Here is a 20,787-nt window from a genome sequence, read left to right on the forward strand (position 1 = left end):
TTTGCTGGGCCTTAAATCAGGGCTACTGGACAGGCTGGCTCCAGGGGTTCCCTGGGAACCTTTGGCTCCCATCAGTACAGAGAATGCAGTAGCTGAAGCCAGTGGGGCGAGGCAGGGTGTGGAGAAGAGGAAGCAGTCAAGGGGGTATCCTCATGAATGCCCCAGTGTTTGTATCTGGCCACACCTGGAGAAAACCCTGTGAAGCCCAGGCCAAACTCAGTCTAACAGTGGAGGAGCATAGTGAGCTGCAAGGTCCCAATGGGCAAGAGGCCTATTTTGAGGAGAGAACGCCATATCCTTAGTTTCCTCCTGAGGCTCGGTTTACAGCTCTGTCTCCATTCCTTGTTAGAGTTTATAAAACCAAGTCTGCAACCCCTTTTTTTGTTTTGTTTTGTTTTGTTTTACACAGAGCAGGGATATTTCTTTTCCTAATAAGAAAATATAGAAATGAAATATAATTCCCTCAAGCCAGAAGACAGTGATATAAAGTTTTACATACTTTTAAATGGATACTTAGAAATCATCAAATGATATTATCAAAAAGAAAAGAATGGTCCTCTGAATTAGATTAGCCAAAAAATAAAAAGTCCCCAGGATGGCTTCAGAAGCTGTGCATCAATGCATATTCCTTTCAACAGTTATTTCTGTGGTGCTCACAATAGGCTGTAGAGGCTCACGCTCTAGCATGAGTGTCAGTGGCCAGCCAGCAAACACTCTGCTGTCCTTTATGTGTTTACGTGGCACCGTCCAGGCCACTGGAGATACAAAGATAACTGAGACAAACCTTGCCTCTACAGTGCCTACAATCCCAAAGAGACAGACAAGTATATGATAAAGGTCCCAGCACCATGGCAAGTGCAGCAGAAACCTGAGGTAGCTGTGACTGAACTCTGTCTAGAGAGGTCAGGGTGTCAAAGAAGACTTTGCTTTTGCTCAGTGTGTTAGAAGATGAATGGTTTACCACACTGTTGGAAGAGAGGACGCTGCAAATGAAGACCAGTATGGACAGAAGCAATGGAGATGTAATGCTGTTGATAAGTCAAGTTTTAACTAAAAGCTGAGGATGGAGGAAACTGCGTTTGCATTAACCTGAAAGGTGGAAATAAAGAAGTCAATTATCTCATATGTATTTGTGGGAGGTTGGGAGGAGTGTAAGTGCCAAATTCCCCAACCAGTTTCTCTAAAATTCCTCTATAATGTGGTCATGAAGATTGGCTCGCATTCAGCAAGCTGTGTCTAGGTATCAAGACTCACCATGGAGGTGAGTTAAACATGGCTTGAAGCTTAGGCCATGTTGGGTTGGATGGGTAAGAAAGGGTTATTAACAGGACAGGAGGCTGAAAAGTCAAATTGAGATCACACTATGAAGAACTCTGAGTACCAAGGTAAAATAAGACTTTATTTTTAGAATACTAGGATAAAATAGACTTCTAAGAAAAAAAATTGGCATCACTTGGTCTCAGTTTCCATGTCTGTAAAGCTGAATGGACTAGATTATTTCCAAAATTCTGCCCTGCAAATAAATAAACCCCCCGCCATGTTCTACTCCTGTCTATAGGAGCCTCTAATCCTGTCTCAAATTCATTCGTCACAATTTTTTTCCCTATAAAATAATTTTCCTGTTCACCTTTAAGTCAGTGCCATCAATTAAAATATAAATGACAATGTATTCTCATTTTTTTTTTTTTTTGAAACGGAGTCTCACTCTGTTGCTAGGCTGGAGTGCAGTGGTGCGATCTTGGCTCACTGCAACCTCTGCCTCCTGGGTTCATCAAGTGATTCTCCTGCCTTGGCCTCCCGAGTACAGGCACACACCACCACACCTAGCTATTTTTTGTATTTTTAGTAAAGATGGGATTTCACCATGTTGGTCAGGATGGTCTCGATCTCTTGACCTCATGATCTGCCTGCCTCAGCCTCCCAGAAAATCTATCTTCTTATGTCTGGTGACATGCTTTGGCTCTGTGTCCCCACCTAAATTTCACGTTGAAATGTAATTCCCAATGTTGGGAGAAGGACCTGGTGTGAGGTGACTGTATTATGGAAGCAGACTTCCCCCATGTTGTTCTCATGGTAGTGAGTTCTCATGAGACATGATGGTTTAAATATGTATGGCACTTCCCTCCCTCCTCACTCTCTCTCCTGCCACCACATGAAGAAAAGTACTTGCTTCCCCTTAACCTTCTGCCATGATTGTACGTTTCCTGAGGCTTCCCAATCACGCTTCCTGTTAAGCCTGTGGAACTGTGAGTCAATCAAACCTCTTTTCTTCATAAATTACCCAGTCTCATGTAGTTCTTTATAGCAGTGTGAGAATGAAATGATATATCCAGTAAATGGTAAATGCAGAAAAATTTTAAAACTCCATTAATGTTTGATGGTCATTCACACGAGTCTTGCTAATTTTCTAAATTTAAAGTCTCATAATGCAGGATTGGAATAGACTGTAAAATGCCTTATTTGCCTATGATCCTTTTAAAGGGAGAAAGGCATTCATTGGAACAGAAAAAGCAGGGATGACCTACCAAGAGATTCTCTGGTTTGATGTCTCTGTGAACAATGCTGAGGCCATGGAGATACCTGAGGGCGTTGGCTAAGTTGTACACCATGGCGCTGCCATCTCTCTCCGTGTACTTAGTTGATGAAGTAATTGCATCAAAGAGATCTCCACCCTAAAGAATACAAAAAAGAACATATCAAAGCATCAACAGTGCAATCCTCTGAAGGTAAGAAAGATGGCTCATTGGCATGGAGTAGACAATGACACAAGTGCCACTAAAATCAATTATAAATAATGAAAGTTACAAGGTTGCAATACAATTTTCTGATTAGATCCATCAAGGATACTGAAAATTGTGTAACTAGGCACTAAGAAAATCTCTGTATCCTCTTACTTTGACCAATTCCATCACCAGAAAGAGCTCAGTTGCTGTTTCCATCTCCTCGACCAGCATAATGATATTGGGATGTTTCACTTGGCGTAGTATTGACACTTCATTCTCAATCAGGTGTTCCTGTCAAATGAACGGTACAGGAAGGAGGATCAGACATCAGAGAACCCTCTGCTCTCTCTCTAAGGCCTGGAGGACAATAGAACAAACACAGACTGTGGATCTGATGCCAAAGAAAGCACCTCTTTTGGCACGAAGGCAACTAAACTTGATCTAATGCATTCCCGCAGGGACAAGACAGGTCAGTGTGAGCATCTTATTGACATCACCAAAAAGATACAGACTCCTAAACATCCCCCAAAAGGCTCTATGGTGCTTCTGTGGCACATAAAGCATACTGTCTTCTTGCTCTTCATTTTTCCTAACACCTTAAGAGGTTGTGATGCAACAAAAGCTTCAGCACACAGTTCTGTACTTTCTAATTGAGCCAGAACCACTTTTTGATTTCAGTATACACTCACAAATAAAGACCAGGCATATAAGAAAACTTGGCATGCTTACAGCATATAACTTCTGGCATGTGGCATTTTTAGTTTTTAAACTGTTACTAACATGAATTTGAATTTCATGCTGAAATTCATGAAAAAAAGAACTTTCTTTCTCTAGGACTGGATATGAAATCATTCACCAGATGGATGTTACTTAACGTCTTGTATTTCAGAAATCTGAAAACATACAGTACCATGGGGAGCACTATTCTCATTTTAAATCTAATCACTTCTCTGAAAACACCACCTGATTATCAATCCTGGTGAGTAATGCAGTTGAGATCAGCACCGTAGCAAAATGTTCGCTTACAGAATTAAGGAATTATTCTTAATATATCAACCCATGAATCATGAACAATGACTGCTCTGTTTTAAACGAGACATTAAAACTTCTCAACATGTGTTCATGTATTTTTACACATGAATGCATGAAGATAAGAGCCACCTCATCCTCTTGGACAAAAACTAGAAATAGAAATTATAACAAATGAATAAATAACATGCAGAGAAAAATCTGTTTCAAGCTCCTGCACATGGTAGGTTATGTTTCTTGAGCACTGAATGCATGGTGCTTGTCCAAGCAGTCACTCAATAAATGTTGGTGAGTGACAGTCCAAATGGTAAACAGAAGTATGGGAAAGAAAGAAACCAATATTTACTAGGAATCTAGTCACTGTTTGTTAGCAGCTGTGTAGAGTACTTGTGTAATATTTGAACACTTTATCCTTAGAAACAGTCATTGGAGGTTGACTGTAAACCAGGTTTCTGAATCCAAGCCCATCTTTCTCATACACACTTTATCACCTTCCAAAGGGAAAGAATTCAATAGATGCCAAGCTGGAATTTTTCAAAATGAAAATTATAGCTGTAAGCTGAAAATATTTAATTTCTTGAAAAGAGCAAGCAGCAGCACGACACTGACTTGGGGGTTAAGAATCACACCAGGCTTTGTGTGAGAAGGAGAATCAATGCTTCTTTCAATGAACAGGGGGAGAAAGTCTTTGACTGGCTTATGACTCAACAAACGCTTCCAAATTTGAAGAATGGTGGTTCTTGGACCCCAGTAAACCACAGCTGGGAAGCCAAGAAGAGGGTGTCCTACCTGTCTCCAAGGCCCATCTGTCTAAGTTACAGAGCAGCAGACAGAGCCCCAGTTCCTCCCTTGGGAATCAGCTGTACAGCCAGCTCCTCATGGTCACAAAGACAAAGAAAAGACGTGGCAAACCCTCTACAATGATTCACATATTTTGAAGTTCTTGGATCATCAGCACCAGGCATATCCTTAATCACAGTAAAAAGCAGGGCTAGATACATTTTTGTGAACATGTACAAGCAAGCACATGGATTTATTTCACTCCATGTGAAGCAAAGACAATAGTTGCTACTACCACTGTCATTAAATAGGCTTTTATTTTAAAGCTAAATGGATCTATTACTTCTGTTCTCCTCCCTGCTCCTCATTTTCTCCAAAATCGGAAGTCTATATGGTTGCCTCTCCTTGGGGGCTGTGTTTGTGATGCTAATTTGGTGATATCTGTAAGATAACCCCCATCACCAGTAAACCAAGAACCTCTCTCAAATTGAAGTAAGATGTCTAACACATAAGGAGACTACAACTCCCAAAAGTTATTATCTTTTTCAATAAAAGGCACAACAGATGGTCTTCTGGGATATATTGTGGAACTTCTCCTAAGGGCCACCAGCAGTGTTACTTTCAAATACTGCAGCAACATTGTCTCCACCATCATTTATTAGCCCACTGAATTCTACTTGACAAAGTACAGAGTGAATATTCTAACACATTGGAGCTGTTAGCCTTTATTTCTCAACCTCTTGCTGTCCCTATAAAATTGTCTATAAAGGAACAATCCACTTTCGAAACTAACCATCATCAGAAACAAAATCAAAGCACTGCATAAAAATTTTTGCAAACATAATCTCCTATTTCTTGTGCAACCTGTATGTAGTCTTTGTTTCTAATATGTAAAAATTGCTGTCTAGATTAAATTTTCCAAGAGAGTATTTCTAAATATGAGTATTGCTTTTGCCTTTACCATACTGAACTTACATTATTCAATCATCTACCATGATTTATGTTAAGTGATTCATGATTCTAACTACAATTAACATATGAATCATTTCATGGCAGTGTTCCACAGTTCTGTGTGAGAGTAAATGACGAAACTGCTAACTTGGCAAAGGACACTGCCTTATCTTTGGACACAGTGATTTTTTTACATACAAAGAGAGAGGGGTGGGGGGGCAGTAATAATAGGAGAGAAAACAACTCTCTCAAACCAGACTAATCATCTTGTCTCAACCCATCACAGCCCATAAAGCAGTCCTTTCCTCTGCATTCTCCATCTCACTGAAGGAACGTGGCTGTCCCAAGCAGGAAACAGGAATTGCACCCTAATTCCTCCTTTCCTCCTCCTCCTTGTGGGTGGATAATACACCCACAATCACCAATGTCTGCCCACCTAACTCCTTGGTGGCCTCTGAATCCATCATTCAATTCTCTGTATTCCTCTTGCCAGTTTCTTACCTAGACTTCTAGGCATTCTCACAAGTAATTTTCTTTTTTTGAGACAGGGGATCGTTCTGTCGCACAAGCTGGGGTGCAGTGGTGTGATCCCAGCTCACTGCAACTTCAACCTCCCAGGTTCAAACAATCCTCCTGCCTCAGCCTCCTGAGTAGCTGGGACCACAGGTGTGCACCACCATGCCCAGCTAATTTTTCATTTTTGTAGAAATGAGGTCTTGCTATGTTGCAGGGCTGGTCTTGAACTCCTGGGTTCAAGAAATCCTCCATGCCTTAGCCTTTATTTCTCAACCTCTTGCTGTCCCTATAAAATTGCCTCCCCAGCCTCCCAAAGACCTGGGATTATTAGGCATGAGCCACCATTCCAGTCATAGTTTTCTTTATCTGGAACTTTCTTCACCTACAACTTGGCAAAATCCTATGTACTTCTCAGGACCAGATCAGATCTCCCCTCTTCTAAGTCACCTCCCCTGCTCACTCACAGCTGGGTCAGATAGTCCCCTCACCTGTTCTCACAGCCCCGTACCACAGATCTCATCCCACCATCTTCCAACTGTTTGTGTGCTGGTCTCTAACCCTCTGCAACTGAGAGCTTGTGGAGGTTCTGGTTACCTCACTCTCCAACAACTAGCACAGTTACTAACACAGAGTAGGTACCAAAGTGTTCATGTGAAAGAGTAGACACATCACACGCTCCCCTGCCCACAGTGGCTTCACACCTGGTATCTGTGTTGCTCAGAGCACAATGAGAGGAGAAAGCGGTGGGAGAGAGAAAATGTACAAATCACCACATGTGGTTTCTGTGGTAAACATACACAACAGACTGAATAATGGACACCCAAAGACATCAAGTCCTAATCCCTGTAACTTGGAAATATTACCTTACTTGGGAAAAGAGTTCTGCAGATGTGATGAAGGATTCTGCCATGGAAAGATAACCCCAGATTGTGGGGGACACAAGGGCAAATACCATCACAGGTGTTCTTAGAGAAGCACGGGGAAGTTTCACACAGACAGAGGAGAAGCTGAGTGAACATGGAGGCAGAGACTGGTGGGACGTGACTGCAACCCAAGAACACTATTGTCACTGGATGATCGGAGGCTAGGGACAGATTCTCCCCAAAACCCCAAAGGAAGCATGGGTTTCTGACTTCGAGCCTCCTGAACTGTGAGAGGATAATTTTCTGTAGTTTTAAGCCACCATGTTTGTGGTAATTTATTCCCACAGCCTGGGGAAACGAATACTCCGAAAGACACTTCTGGATTTATGTCCTGCCTGGGCCCACACAGATGATGAATGCAAAACTGTATACTGTGGGAAGACAAAAATGGACCACTTCTAAGCACCAGAACAGAAAGTTCAGGGTTTTGTACACTGAGGGAATTCAATAAATACTTACTTAGAATGAAAGAGAATATTAGAACTGCAAGAATTCTTAAATTTATAAATACCATAGCCTTCTCAAAAGCCTCTATGAATCTGGCCCCAATGCAGCTCTTGCAATAATCTCCCACTTAGAAGGGCCCAACGTGCTTTCCATCTTCTGGGCCTTTGCTCAGACTGTTCTGACCACCTCATAGGCTGCTTTTCCACTGCTGCCTATTGAAACCCTCCCTACCCACTGTTCCTGCTCCAGCCCAAATGTTTCCTCGGTAGCATCTTCACTGGTCACCTAACTTCTCTCCCATGTGCTTCCCCTGAACTCCTGTAACATTCTTTGCAGAACTGGTATTAATTTATATATTACCCTGTTCCTAGCACAGTGTAGCCAGAATATGCACCAATATCTAGGTGAATACATTAATCTAACAATGCCAGCGTATATTAAGGATGAACAAACAGAAGGCAAGAGAAAGTAACAATGTTTCCCAAGTTCCTATTACCAGAAGAAATGAATAACTTGAACTTAGAGAGGGAACACAGTAGATCAGCCAATGTACAGGCTGTGTAACCAGACAGCCCAAAATTCCAGTCACAACTCTGTTTCTGTGTGACTTTTTGGAAGCTATTTAATCTGAGTCTGTTTCCTTATCTGTAAAACTGGTGCATCTGTTTTGCAAGTCATTAAAGGTAATGTGCAAAGTTCCTATATATCTAAGCCAGGATTAAATAATACAGTGTAACAAATAGCAGATATTATTTTCAGCATTAATTTTCTGTATACAGCAGAGGTGACCAATACTCCAAAAACAGTGACTGAATACCACCCCCTCAAATTAACAAAAATTCTCTATATAATTTTTTCCTAAAAATAAAATCTAATGGGAAAAATCAATCTATTTGTAACTAATCAAGTTTCCAAATTATAATTTTATATAGTCTTAATGTGGAAATAGTTGTTTAGATAAGCAAAAAGTAAAAGTGGAAAAAGTATTTGATCATGCATTATAAAAATAGAATGACACTCAAAGACTAGAAAAAATAAGATCCAAATGTTAGAACGAACTTATCCATTTGCCTCAGCACTTAGTGTACCCGAATACATTTTTTTTTTTCATAAAAAGACCTTTTTTCTTCCAACCATGGAAACAGCTGTTTAAATTTTAATCAGGTAAACCGTATCCTTACCATAGCAACTTTTTTTTTACTGTTTTGAAAAAAATTTTACTATAGTTGTACAGAATCTGGCTCACCAAATTATGACACATTCTGCTTAAATCACACATGGAAAGCACAATACTTACACATATGGGGAAAAGGCTATTAAAGGGGAAAAACATTAGTAATATTGCTAGAAGAACAAGTAAAAGCACCTCAAATTATTTAAAAAAAATTAAGGAAAAGAAAACCTTACTTATTTAAAGAAATAGGGTCGTTCAACAACTATCACAGTGTAGTTAAAAAAAAAAAAACAGTAAATGACAAATTTGCCTCCTGGATTTTCCATTCTGCATTCTGAGAAGATTTTTCTAAAACATTTGAGCATAATATTTTTTGTTTTCCGTTAAAAATACACTATTTTGTAGAAGTCCAATGAAGACTAGTTTAGGAGTTCCATAACTATAAAATGACAACTGTAAGATCAAATTTGCTAATTATAAATTCTAAACTCCTCTGGCATATTCATAATGTTGGCAGTTAACACGTGTTGCATTTTTATTATATACTGGCACTTCTCTGTTTTCCATGGCTTAATTCAATCAATTCCCACAATAACCTTATGTTCTAGGTGTCAGTAATAACCACAATTTAAAGAAAGGAAATAGAGGGGTTAAATAAATTTTCCAAGAAGAGGCAGAGCCAGGAATACACTTTATAGAATCTGGCTCTAGAGCAGCAGTGTCCACCAGAAATATACACCATGATCCATATATGTAATTCTAACCAAGATCCACATTAAAAAGCAAGTAGGTTTTAAAATTGTAACAATATATCCAAATATTTTCATTTCAACATGTGATCAAATACAAAGATATTGATGAGGTATTTCACATTCTCTTTTTAGTACTAAGTCTTCAAAATCTGGTGTGTATTTTACACTTAATAGCTTATTTCAATCCAGACTGGCTACACTGAAGTGCTATATAGCTGTATGTGGCTGGTAGCTCTGGTGTTGAACGATGCGGTTCTACAGCTTGTTCTCTTAATTGATATGCTACCAGAAAGGAATCTAAAAAGGTCTTTGTCATTGCTGCTATATTTATTTTTTTAAACAGAGTCAAAGTATCAGTAACTGCAGCAGCAGTTTGTTCAGCAAACACCCTTGGAACACAGAGATGAGTCTCCCTTACAAGCAAAGGGCAGATTTGTTTCCTGACCAAGACAATGAAAACAAAATTCTCCTCTGGGGCAAAGACTGGGCAGGACTGCTAGCATCTCCTCGTAAGACTGAGAGTTTCCTAAGCTCAGAGTTCCCCAGCTATGACATAACCCACTGTTTGTAAATCATCCAACAGGGCCCCTCTGCCTCACTGCCATGGGACTTGGGAGTTAGGGGAAACCAAAGCAAACATGAGGCTCATGCCACCTGCTGTGTTACGAGTAACAAAGTCTTTTGTCTGACTCAGAAATCTTGTGTTCTGCTAGCCTATATGAAGCTGGAAGGCTTTGTTAGCTTGCAAGTTTAGTCCAAGGTCCCTCACAGTTCTTGACATACCTTTTGAGTATTGTTGGGCGTTAAAACAGGTTTCTCCCAGAGAAAAGAATCTACATTTTCTAGTTAGGACCAACATCAAATCAATTTACTGTTTTAGGATTACAGTTTCTGAAAAATAGGAATAAAACAGCTTGACTGTTTTTCCTACTATTATTGTTGTCTACTCCTGCTGGGATGGTCAAGTCCTCACTTAAACTCCCTCATCACAGTAAACATCTCACCAAGTTATTCCAGTTTCTTTTACAAAGGAGTTATGCATACTATACCTTTCCACAACATTTGGCTTTGTCTATAATCTTTAGGGCAAACTCCTTTCCAGTGGACCTATGGAATAATCAGAGGAAGACCATTTAAAGATATAAATCAGATAGCATCATTCCTGTTTTCTTTTGTTTCACTTTAAATTTTTGTTTTCTTTTTTTGTAGAGATGAGGTCTCACTATGTTGTCCAGATTTGTATTTTTAGTAGAGACGGGGTTTCGCCGTGTTGGCCAGGCTGGTTTTGAACTCCTGACCTCAAGTGATACACCCACCTCAACCTCCCAAAGTGCTGGGATTACAGGCATAAGCCACTGTGCCCAGCCTTGATGGTTTTCCCATACTAAAAGACATTTTTGGCATATTCAAATAAAATTATTTTAAAGGTGATTAAAAATTAAATAATGCCTGGGCACAGTGGCTCATGCCTGCAATCCCAGCACTTCAGGAGGCCAAGGTGGGTGGATCCCCTGAGTGCAGGAATTCAAGACCAGCCTGGTCAACATGGTAAAATCCCGTCTCTACTAAAAATACAAAAATTAGCCGGGTGCTGTGGCAGGCACCTGTAATCCCAGCTACTCGGGAGGCTGAGGCAGGAGAATCACTTGAACCCAGGAGGTGGAGTTTGCGGTGAGCCGAGATCATGCCATTATACTCCAGCCTGGGCGACAGAGGGAGACTCTGTCTCAAAAAAAAAAGAAAAACCATTCAACAAAGAATGCCACAGTACTCGCAGAATATACTCATTACCTCAAGTGCAGCTGCATTTGCCAGGTGGTCACAGGACACATCAATGAGGCCTGGCTTGGAAGAATCACTTGTTCTTAAATTGTTCTCTCTATAGCATAAACAAAATCCTGCCTCAGATTTCTAACTAGTCTTTACAAGTCATACTTCAGATGCTTAATTTGTTACTTAGGGGGCAGTCTGTGTATAAGCACTGGATAAAAGGGCTTAGAGAACAAGGAGTTACCTTGTGTACCAATATAAGGAGCAGTAATGCTTCACTGGAGATGTAACAAAGTGGAAAAATTGTAGTTATCAAAACTTTCTGGAAAAATCTCCAGAAATTATTTTTAAAAATCATCACTTAGAATGGGTAGGAGAGCAGCCTATAAACACCAAGTCTCTAATTTGAACCAACTCTCTAATCTGAGTCTTTTCTGGTTTGAATATTGTTTACAAAAAAATCTGGAAAAGGCAAAAATAGGCTAATTGTGATTTTCTTTTTTCAGACAGAGTCTTGCTCTCTTGCCCAGGCTGGGGCGCAATGGCATGATCTCAGCTCACTGCAACCTCTGCCTCCCAGCTTCAAGTGATTCTCGTGCCTCCACCTCCTAGTAGCTGGGACTCCAGGCATGTGCCACCACACCCGGATAATTTTGTTGTTGTTGTTGTTGCAACAGGTTTTCACCATGTTGGCCAGGCTGGTCTTAGAACTCCTGGCCTTATGTAATCCATGTAATCCGCACACCTCAGCCTCCCAAAATGCTGGGATTACAGGTGTGAGCCACCAGACCCAGGCTGATTGTAATCTTAAACAGATTCAGGGCTCATATATCCTGAACTAAGTGATATAAGTACATGCTGAGAACAATGCCTGGCACAGGTAAATATAGATGTTCTTAAAAATGATTTACTCTTCCCATTCCTCTCTGGCTCATGGATGAGACTTCATATACATTTCAGCCCAAATGCACGTAAGACAGTTTTATACTCTCTCTATATATATAAAGTATTTTTTTCCTGTGGGCATGCAAAATGGCTGGTCCCAGCTGGGTACTGCCTGAAATTCCAGCACTTAGGTAGGCCAAGGCAGGAGGATTGCTTGAAGGAATGAGCCTAGGACCAGCCTGGCAACCAAGACAAGACCCTGTCTCTATTAAAACTTTAAAAATTAGCTGGGAGGCTGAGGCGGGAGAATCACTGGAGCCCAGGAGATTGAGGCTGCAGTGAGTTATGATGGTGTCACTGCCCTCCAGCCAGGGTGATAGAGTTAGAACCCTTCTCTTTTTTTAAAAAACAAAAAAGGGAAAGAAATGGCTGGTTCCAAGGGTAGACTTTAGAAGGAGGAAAGAGAGACTTCCCAGAAGGGTCTTTTTAAAATTAAGAATAAACTCCAAGAAGAACTATGTCTGTAGATGGACAAATAATTAGCCTCACTGTCCACTCACCTGTCTATACACTCTTTGACTACTGCAAAATTGCCGTCACCAATGACCTTTCCAATTTTGTATTTCTCAAGAAGAGTTGATGATTCAGAGCATCTGTTTCCATTGACACCTGCAAAAAGGATAAATGCAAATTCTAAAGAAAACATCAGCATTTTATACTGATTCCTAGGTATTTGTAAAATAGTAAATGGCAATGCATTTATTTCTAAATCTATGGTGAAACAAAATAAAATATATTGGTACATTTCCTGAATAGAACACATGAATTGCCAATTTCCTTTTGACCTTGTTGGCTGAAATCAGAAATCTATAATCAATCAACCTAACAAATCCCTGAGCCATCAGGTGAAATAAGTGATTAGCCTTAGGTAAAAAAGACATTTAATGAAAATGTATCCATACATTTTTATCAATGTTCAAGAAAAGGGCAGAGGATACAATATGATAGAAAAAGGAAAAAAAAAATCGCAAGAAACGAGAAGGGGATAGTGGTGGGATTTAATGTCAAAATGTTCAAGATTTCTCTTCAAGATTTTCCAGTAGAGAAAACTCTACCCAGATAAGATAGATGCCTTGTTAAGGCTAATTCCTGGCTCAAAGCTTTCTCAGAAAGGTATGTGGGTGAAGTGTTAAGATCAGCCCACTTCCCATTATGTGTCCCAGTGTCCAGCACCCAGAAGACACCAAATCAAGAAAACAGTTTTGTTATCTAATTGAAAGACAGGAAATATACTTAGAAGTTGTGACCAGATCATCACAAAAATAAAAGAAGCCTAAGTCTAAAATCTGAAGCTTCAATGGCCTAGTTAATGACAATGAGATTTTTCTATATCTTGAAGTGACCCCCAAACCCCACCTCTTACTAAGGCCAAAGGCGCTAACAGGTGATGTGGTCACATCCCTCTTTAGGAAGATTGTAATTTAGCCCAAGTGACTTTTAGGTGAGCACCAAGTTCACGTGCATAATTTCCTTTATCAAAGTAATGATCAGATTGAGAATTACCTTCAGGACTTATGCAACGGTCAAGTTCAGGTCCACCGTTTGCATTAGAAGAAGATCTGCCATGCGCAGAAATCTGCTGAAAGAGGAGAATGACCATTATTTATCAGGATGATTTACAAATATTTAGCTAACTAATCCATAGACACAGAAAATGCTTATGGAATGTAAAAATATAACGACAGAAACCAAAGAGGCATTCCCTTTCTTCTCTCATCTCTCTCCTTATACACATCACATTAACGCATTTCTTCCTTAGATATTTCATTCCAATTAGACATAAGAAAAATCATTGTTTATTTTTTTTGAAATTGTTATTTTTTACTTCCATAAAAGAAATTAAAAGAGACTCTATGGCAACACAGCTCGATAAGATAGTTATTAGTACACGATAAGGCTTGGGACTATAGAAAATTCTCATAGTTTCAAGCTAAACACGTGACTCCTAGGAGTTTAATCATTTACTTTCCTCACGATACATGATAACTGATGGACAACTGCAATTTTTCAAAATTTAACATTTTTGTTGTTCTGTTTAATTTTGGGCTGCTGAAATTGAAGGCAACTCTGAATCGACAGCACTTTATGGCAGACTGTTTAAAAAGCCACAGTGCTTAAAAACAAGGTCCAAAGAAGGGACTTAAAAGGAAAGCCTAAAAGAAAATCATAACATTCTCTATTCCATTCGCTGCCCACAGCCACCACCCTGGTTCAGGTCCTTCTCTGGCTTCACTTGGCGTTGCATCAAAGGCCTCTTTAGTTATTCTCAGTCTCTCTCATTCCACATAGTATTTATTACCAGAGAAATTTTTCCTAAGAATAGTTGGATATCACCCCCAGGATTCAAAAACCCCAGTGTGTCTTTGTTACCAGCATAAGAAGTAACTGCGAAATCTTCAGTATGGCATTCAGGCCACAATCTGTCCCCCTACCTACTTGTCTGATGTGTTTTCCACCACCTATTCTCATGCATTTTATACTCAGAATAATTCAATTTGCTTTTATCTTTCAAAAATTCCTTAAAATTTCCAAGTCTTAATTTTCTCCACTGAAAATGGAGATAGTAACAATACCCAACTCAAAGATTTGCTAGAGAATAAAAATTAGCTTATCCCTATAAAACCACTTAACACAGACTCTGACATGTAACACTAACTCAACATTAGTTTATCAGTGCCTTTCCTTAAAGCATTTAGCAAAGAACCCTGAAATGAGTAATTAAGAATGTGAAGGGGGCATGGTGCTTATGCCTATAATCCCAGCACTTTGGGACGCTGAGGCGGGTGGATCACCTGAGGTCAGGAGTTCAAGACCAGCCTGGCCAACATGGTGAAACCCTGTCTCTACTAAAAACAGTAGCCGGGCGTGGTAGTGCATGCCTATAATCCTAGCTACTTGGGAGGCTGAGGCAGGAGAATTGCTTGAACCAGGAGGTAGAGGTTGCAGTGAGCTGAGATCGTGCCATTGCACTCCAGCCTGGGCAACAAGAATGAAACTCCTCAAAACAAAAACAAAAACAAAAAAAGAATGGTTGTGAACTGTGGAATGTAAAATGGCTGTAGGAGACCTTTTGCTAAATAATTCATCCCAAGTGTGTTCCTCCTCTAACCCAACTGTTTCTAGATTGTCAGTCAAGAAAACAAGAGCTCCAAGTTAAGATCAGCCTTTTTCTTTTCTTTTCTTTTTTTTTTAAAAAACAGTCTCACTCTGTTGTCCAGGCTGGATTGCAGTGGTGCAATCTTGGCTCACTGCAACCTTCACCTCCCAGGCTCAAAGGATTCTCCCACCTCAGTCTCCCAAGTAGCTGGGATTACAGGTATACACCACCACACCCCGCTAATTTTTGTTATTTTTTGTAGAGAGAGGGTCTCACTACGTTTTCCAGGCTGGTCTCCAACTTCTGGGCTCAAGCCATCAGCCCAACTCAGCCTCCCAAAGTGCTGGGATTACAGGAGTTAGCCATCATTTGGCCTGGCCAGCCAAATTCTTGACGGAAATAAAGATAAGAAGAACATAATTTTTCTGGAAAATTATATCTCATAAGATAAAAAGATCTCTGCTGATCACTGCCAGCCCCTGAATAAAGTAATGGGGGAGGTGGATAATCAATAATCAATGCTCGGAAAGCATGTTGGACAGTGACCAGTGAACCCACACATCTAAATCTCACAGCCCAGGGCAAGGCAGCCCCACATGGTCAGGCCACAGGCAGCTGGGTCTGGCGTGATCACTAGACAGGAACCACCTCCTCTCCCAGCACTCAGGGCCTCAGGACTTTGAGCAGCATGCAGATCCCCACACCCACTGTGTCCCTGCTCTCCCTGAAGCCAGCTTGTTCAGCTGTCCTGGAAGCAGGTAATGGTCCTGTAACAAGTCCCTTTCTTGAGTTAATTTGGGTAAGCACTGTTTTACTGCAGGGTGATGTGTTGTCTGAGTCAAACATACTCTGAGAAGCAAGTTTCAGGAGGGGCTGAAACACAGGCATTTCTACTTCCATGTACATTTTCGCATGGATCAGCAACTAATCGAAGTGTTTATCAGTTGAGCTCCCGTGAACCATTGTAATGTTTCCAATGTTTATTTTCATTAAACCTTCATTCCCACCCTACCCTGATCCCCTGTACAGCTCAGCAATTACAAACCTAGTATGTGTTGGGATATACAGGTGACATGGAGCAGGAAAAGAGACCAGGAAACAGGACAAGTGGTGGAAGCCTGGTCTCCAGTGATTAAGAGAGTGGCACCTGGGCTGAAGCCTTGAGACTATGAAGGAAAAGGGAGCCTGGCGGACAGGGAGAGAGCATGGCATGGGGCCAAGCCAAGGGGTACTTTCAAATGTACCTAACAACGGCTCCACTAAACACCAGGAAATGCAGCTTCTTAGCAAACAATAAGGGAAAGGACATTTTTCAAGGCTGTCAAATCATTTTTTTAAAAGTTGTTAAGCCTCAAGCATTAAAATAAACAAACTTATGTAGCGTTAACAGGGATGACTTAGCCAATTACTTAACCAAATATGTTCCTTTATTTGAAAATAAGCCTTTCCTAAAGAGAAGCAAAAAGCATGAAAAAAATAAAGGGAATAATTTTATTATACTGCAGCTCAACAGAGAAACATAATTAGACACAGAGACCATTTTCTTCTCCTTCTTCACTCCTCATTAAATCTACAGCAACGGCTTGTACTGTTTTAAGGGAGAAGAAGATGAAGATGTATCGTTATTACTGCCCAGACGTTTACAAGCTTATGAGGAGAGATAGGTGTACCTAAATTTAAAACCTTCAGCGAAACCTCTGCATTTCAGAATAGCTGCTGATGGTTACAAATGACTCTGAAGAGCCGTGAGAGGGAGCCATTTTGCTACAGCACAAATCTGACCTTCTGTTTGAATTGCTCAGCTAGTGATTCAGTTCATTTGACCTCCCAGTAATGAAGCTTGGCTTTCCAGAGGTAGAATAAAGGCTGAGTATTCACTCAGATCTCTGGACAGATCACTGGCAAGTGTGAAGCATCTACTGTAAAATATAAGGCAAAGCATTCCCAGTGCCCTGAGAGACATGCAAACAAAGAGCAATGAAAATACAAGAAATAAAGCTATGACTTTGCAAAATTGTCATCATTTCCTTTGCAAAATGTGTATATTCCCTTGTCTCCTGTAAGAGAATTACTGTCTTACTGAAGCAAGAATTGAATTAGTACCAGAGAGATAAAATATAGCATTCAAGATTAAACCTGTCCCACTTCTATTGTCAAACTAACAATTTCTATTAAAATCTCTTAAAATGCTAATGAGTATTCCTGCTTTCATCAGCAACTATGACGCTGAGACAGCACAAAGGAAAGTGCCTAGATGCTGTATGTAGTGGGGTCCTCCTCAATAAAGCATGATGGATGGTGGCATTTGCGGATTTTCAGGATACCATTCATAATTATCAATTGGTTCAGAAAGACAGCATTGTGTTTGGGGCTGGCAAAGAGGGCAGGCATGTATTTCCTAATGAGGTCCTGTTTCTGACTGGTCAAGGAGGGAAGGTGACAGAGGAGATCCTTGAAGATACTGACAGAAGAGAACCTTGAAGATCTTCTCTGGGATCTGGTGCCCCTGCACCACTTCCCTACACCTCTGGCAGCAGTAGAGCAGAGCTCCATTTTTATGAATAAGCAAGAAAGGAAAATGTGCAAGAATCCTCTTCTGCTAAGAACTTTTTTTTTTTTTTTTGACACAGTCTCATTCTGTCACCCAGGCTGGAGTGCAGTGGCATGATCTCAGCTCACTGTAACCTCTGCCTCCCGGATTCAAGCGATTCTCCTGCCTCTGCCTCCTGAGTAGCTGGGATAACAGGCATGCACCACCATACTCGTTTATTTTTTTATATTTTTGGTATAGATGGGAATTCACCATTTTGGACAAGCTTGTCTCCAACGCCTGATCTCAAGTGATCCGCCCACCTTGGCCTCCCAAAGTGCTGGGATTATAGGCACAAGCCACTTCGCCCAGGTGCTGAGAACTTTTTTAAAAAAGACTTGAAAAGAGAGCAGAAAAAGCTTTACAGTGCTCTCAACTGCTAGCATCATTTAAAGGCATTCATGGCTGAATGAGGACATATGATGATGAGCAACACTCCAGCTTTCTAGGTTTTTAGCCACAAAGTTATATCAAGGGGTCCTACATTAAACTTCTTTGGTAAGCAGATTACCACAATTTCTACAGATTTGAAGTTTAAGGAGAAATGTTAAGTACTACACTAAAACAGGCAAGTCTCTAAAAGAAAGTAGCAAGAGTGGTTACTTAACTATACATTATGGCATATTATTGTTGACTTGAGTTTAATACTAGCTACCTTTGTGCTATATTGATTTTCATCCTGATTTTCAGGGACAGTTATGTCCCTGACTCATAACTCCCACAGCCCTTGTTATAATGTTGGAGTGCTTAAGGCCTCAGAAAACAGTATCTCCGACCTTCTCCTGCCCTCCTTTCAGCTGCCTAAGGCAGGAGGACTCTAATCTGACTGCAGTCATAACACTCATTCCAGAGGAGGTCCTGCCCCATACCCTGAAGCAAGGAATGCTCTACAAAGAGGCTAAGAAAAATCAGAACAAACCGGCTTTGCTGGGCTTAGATCATACCCCTTTTTGTCTAGTCATATTTCTGCAGGGTTGTCAATCATGCCTCTGAAATGAAGCCTCTATAAAAATCCAAAAGGACAGGGTTGGGAACACTTCCGGATAGCTATGTGGAGGTTTCTGGAGGGCGGCATGCCCAGGGAGGCCACAGAAGCTGTGCAAACCTTCCTCCACACCTCGCCCTATGCATCTTTTCACCTGTATCCTTTGTAACATACCATTCTTTATAATAAATTGGTAAACACTTCCCTGAGTACAGTGAAGTGTTCAATGAAATGCTCTAGCAAATTAATCAAACCCAAAGAGGGGTCATGGAAACTCCAACTTGAAGTTGGTCATTTACAAGCTCCAGGGACCCAGACTTGCCACTGGTGTCTGAAGGAGGGGGTAGTTTTGGGGACTGGGCCCTAAAACCTATGAGATCCAATGCTATCTCCAGTTAGACAGTGTCAGAACTGAATTGGGAGGACACCTACCTGGTGTCTGCTGTGGAACTGATTGCTCATTTGGGGGTGGAAAGAAACATATTCCCCACATTTGATCACAAAAGTCTTCTGTGCTTTTTTTTTTTTTTTGGTGTGAGTACAGAGTAAAAACATGGTTTGAGAAAGTTTTCCCCTAACAGTTCATTTTGACTTTTTTAATAAAAGAACAAACTTGATGAAAATCTAGGAAATATTTGTCTATAGTGAGTTGACTTTCTTGAATGCGTTTTGGAAAACGGCATCAAAATTCAAGTGGTAAATGGTCTCCTGCAAGGGTCAAGTCAGAAACATCTCCCGTCCCCCTCCCCCTCCCCCTCCTTCTTCAGACACTGTCACCCAGGGTGGAGTGCAGTGGAGCAATTTCAGCTCACTGCCACCTCCACCTCCTGGGTGCAAGTGATCCTCCTGCCTCAGCCTCTTGAGTAGCTAGGATTACAGGAGTGTGCCACCATGCCTGGCTAATTTTTGTATTTTTTAGTAGAGACAGAGTTTCATCATGTTGGCCAGGCTGGTCTCAAACTCTTGACCTCAAGTGATCTGCCAGCCTCAGCCTCCCAAAGTGCTGGGTTTACATGTGTGAGCCACTGGGTCTAGCAGATCAGAAACATTTTCTACGAGGGACCAGAAAGTAATATTTTAGGCTTCATGAGTCATAGATTCTCTGTCGCATCTCTTTGACTCTGCTGCTGGAGTATAAAAGTGACCATATATGAACAGATGAGCATGGGTATGCTCCAATAACATTTATTCAGAAAAACAGGTGATCAGCTGAATTTGTCCAGCAGGCAAACTCCTGGTCAGCAAGAACTTTCTTAGGAAAGCTTTTCCTCCAATATAATTATTATACTTTTAAACTCTAGAACAGAACAACCTTCAGGGTATGGCTGCTGCCATAAAGCAGCCATTCTCTTCCCTCACATCTTAGAATCACATAGGAAGATTTGGAAATTTCTTTTTTTTTTTTTTGAGACAGAGTCTCACTCTGTCACCCAGGCTGGAGTGCAGCGGTGCAATCTTGGCTCACTGCAACCTCCGTTTCCTGGGTTCAAGTGATTCTCCTGCCTCAGCTTCCTGCCTAGCCTCAGCCTCCAGCTAATATTTTGTATTTTTAGCAGAGACGGAGTTTCACTGTGTTAGCCAGGATGGTCTTGATCTCCTGACCTCGTATTCTGCCTGCCTTAGCCTTCCAAAGTGCTGGGATTACAGATGTGAGCCACCGTGCTTGGCCCTGGAAATTTCTATTATCAGTCTGCATCCCAATTAATTAAAGAATCCCATGTATCAGGATTTTTTAAAAGCTCCACAGATGATCTAACATGCAGCAAGGTTGAGAACATCCATGGAGGAAGTTTTTGGCAGCAATTGTAAAGAACTGTTCTGCTACCATGATCTGTGTAAGTTTGCTCTGTCACTCTAACCACTGCAAGTCATCTGTAGCCAAAGAACAACCTTGTCTTTGTAAGAAAAGGAAATAGGACACCCACATAGTTCACTGAATCCTACTTTGTGCCAAGTCATGAAGTGAGTATTGCACATTTTATCATCATCTCTATTGACCTGTGAAGAAATCAAAGCTTAGAGAGGTTATGTAACTTGCCCATCACCACAGCAAATGTGGAATCAGAATCCAAACCCAGGCCTGACTCCAGAGCCCAAGAGCTTCT

The 20,787-nt window shown here is 40.9% G+C and overlaps 1 protein-coding gene across 8 annotated transcripts in view; it reads right to left on the reverse strand.

Annotated features, from left to right (window-relative positions):
- The window catches only part of DCLK2 (doublecortin like kinase 2), a 192,086-nt gene that overhangs the window by 21,467 nt on the left and 149,832 nt on the right, over window positions 1-20,787 (reverse strand). For 4 of the 8 annotated variants that reach the window (XR_618337.5, XR_013532863.1, XM_008992614.4 and 1 more), the window contains 5 exons: window positions 13,514-13,586; window positions 12,511-12,619; window positions 10,345-10,402; window positions 2,895-3,014; window positions 2,526-2,672 (listed from right to left, as the gene is read on the reverse strand). Coding sequence is in view for 4 of the 8 variants with exons in the window: in XM_008992614.4 (XP_008990862.1) it covers window positions 2,526-2,672; window positions 2,895-3,014; window positions 10,345-10,402; window positions 12,511-12,619; window positions 13,514-13,586 (507 nt within the window). In the remaining 4 variants the exon portion in view is untranslated. Of the gene's footprint in view, window positions 1-2,525; window positions 2,673-2,894; window positions 3,015-10,344; window positions 10,403-12,510; window positions 12,620-13,513; window positions 13,590-20,787 lie in introns of all 8 variants that reach the window. The other 4 variants (XR_013532864.1, XR_618336.5, XM_008992613.5 and 1 more) reach the window with 1 other exon arrangement.

This window comes from Callithrix jacchus, chromosome 3 (assembly GCF_049354715.1).
Source record: "Callithrix jacchus isolate 240 chromosome 3, calJac240_pri, whole genome shotgun sequence".
Taxonomy (NCBI): domain Eukaryota; kingdom Metazoa; phylum Chordata; class Mammalia; order Primates; family Cebidae; genus Callithrix; species Callithrix jacchus.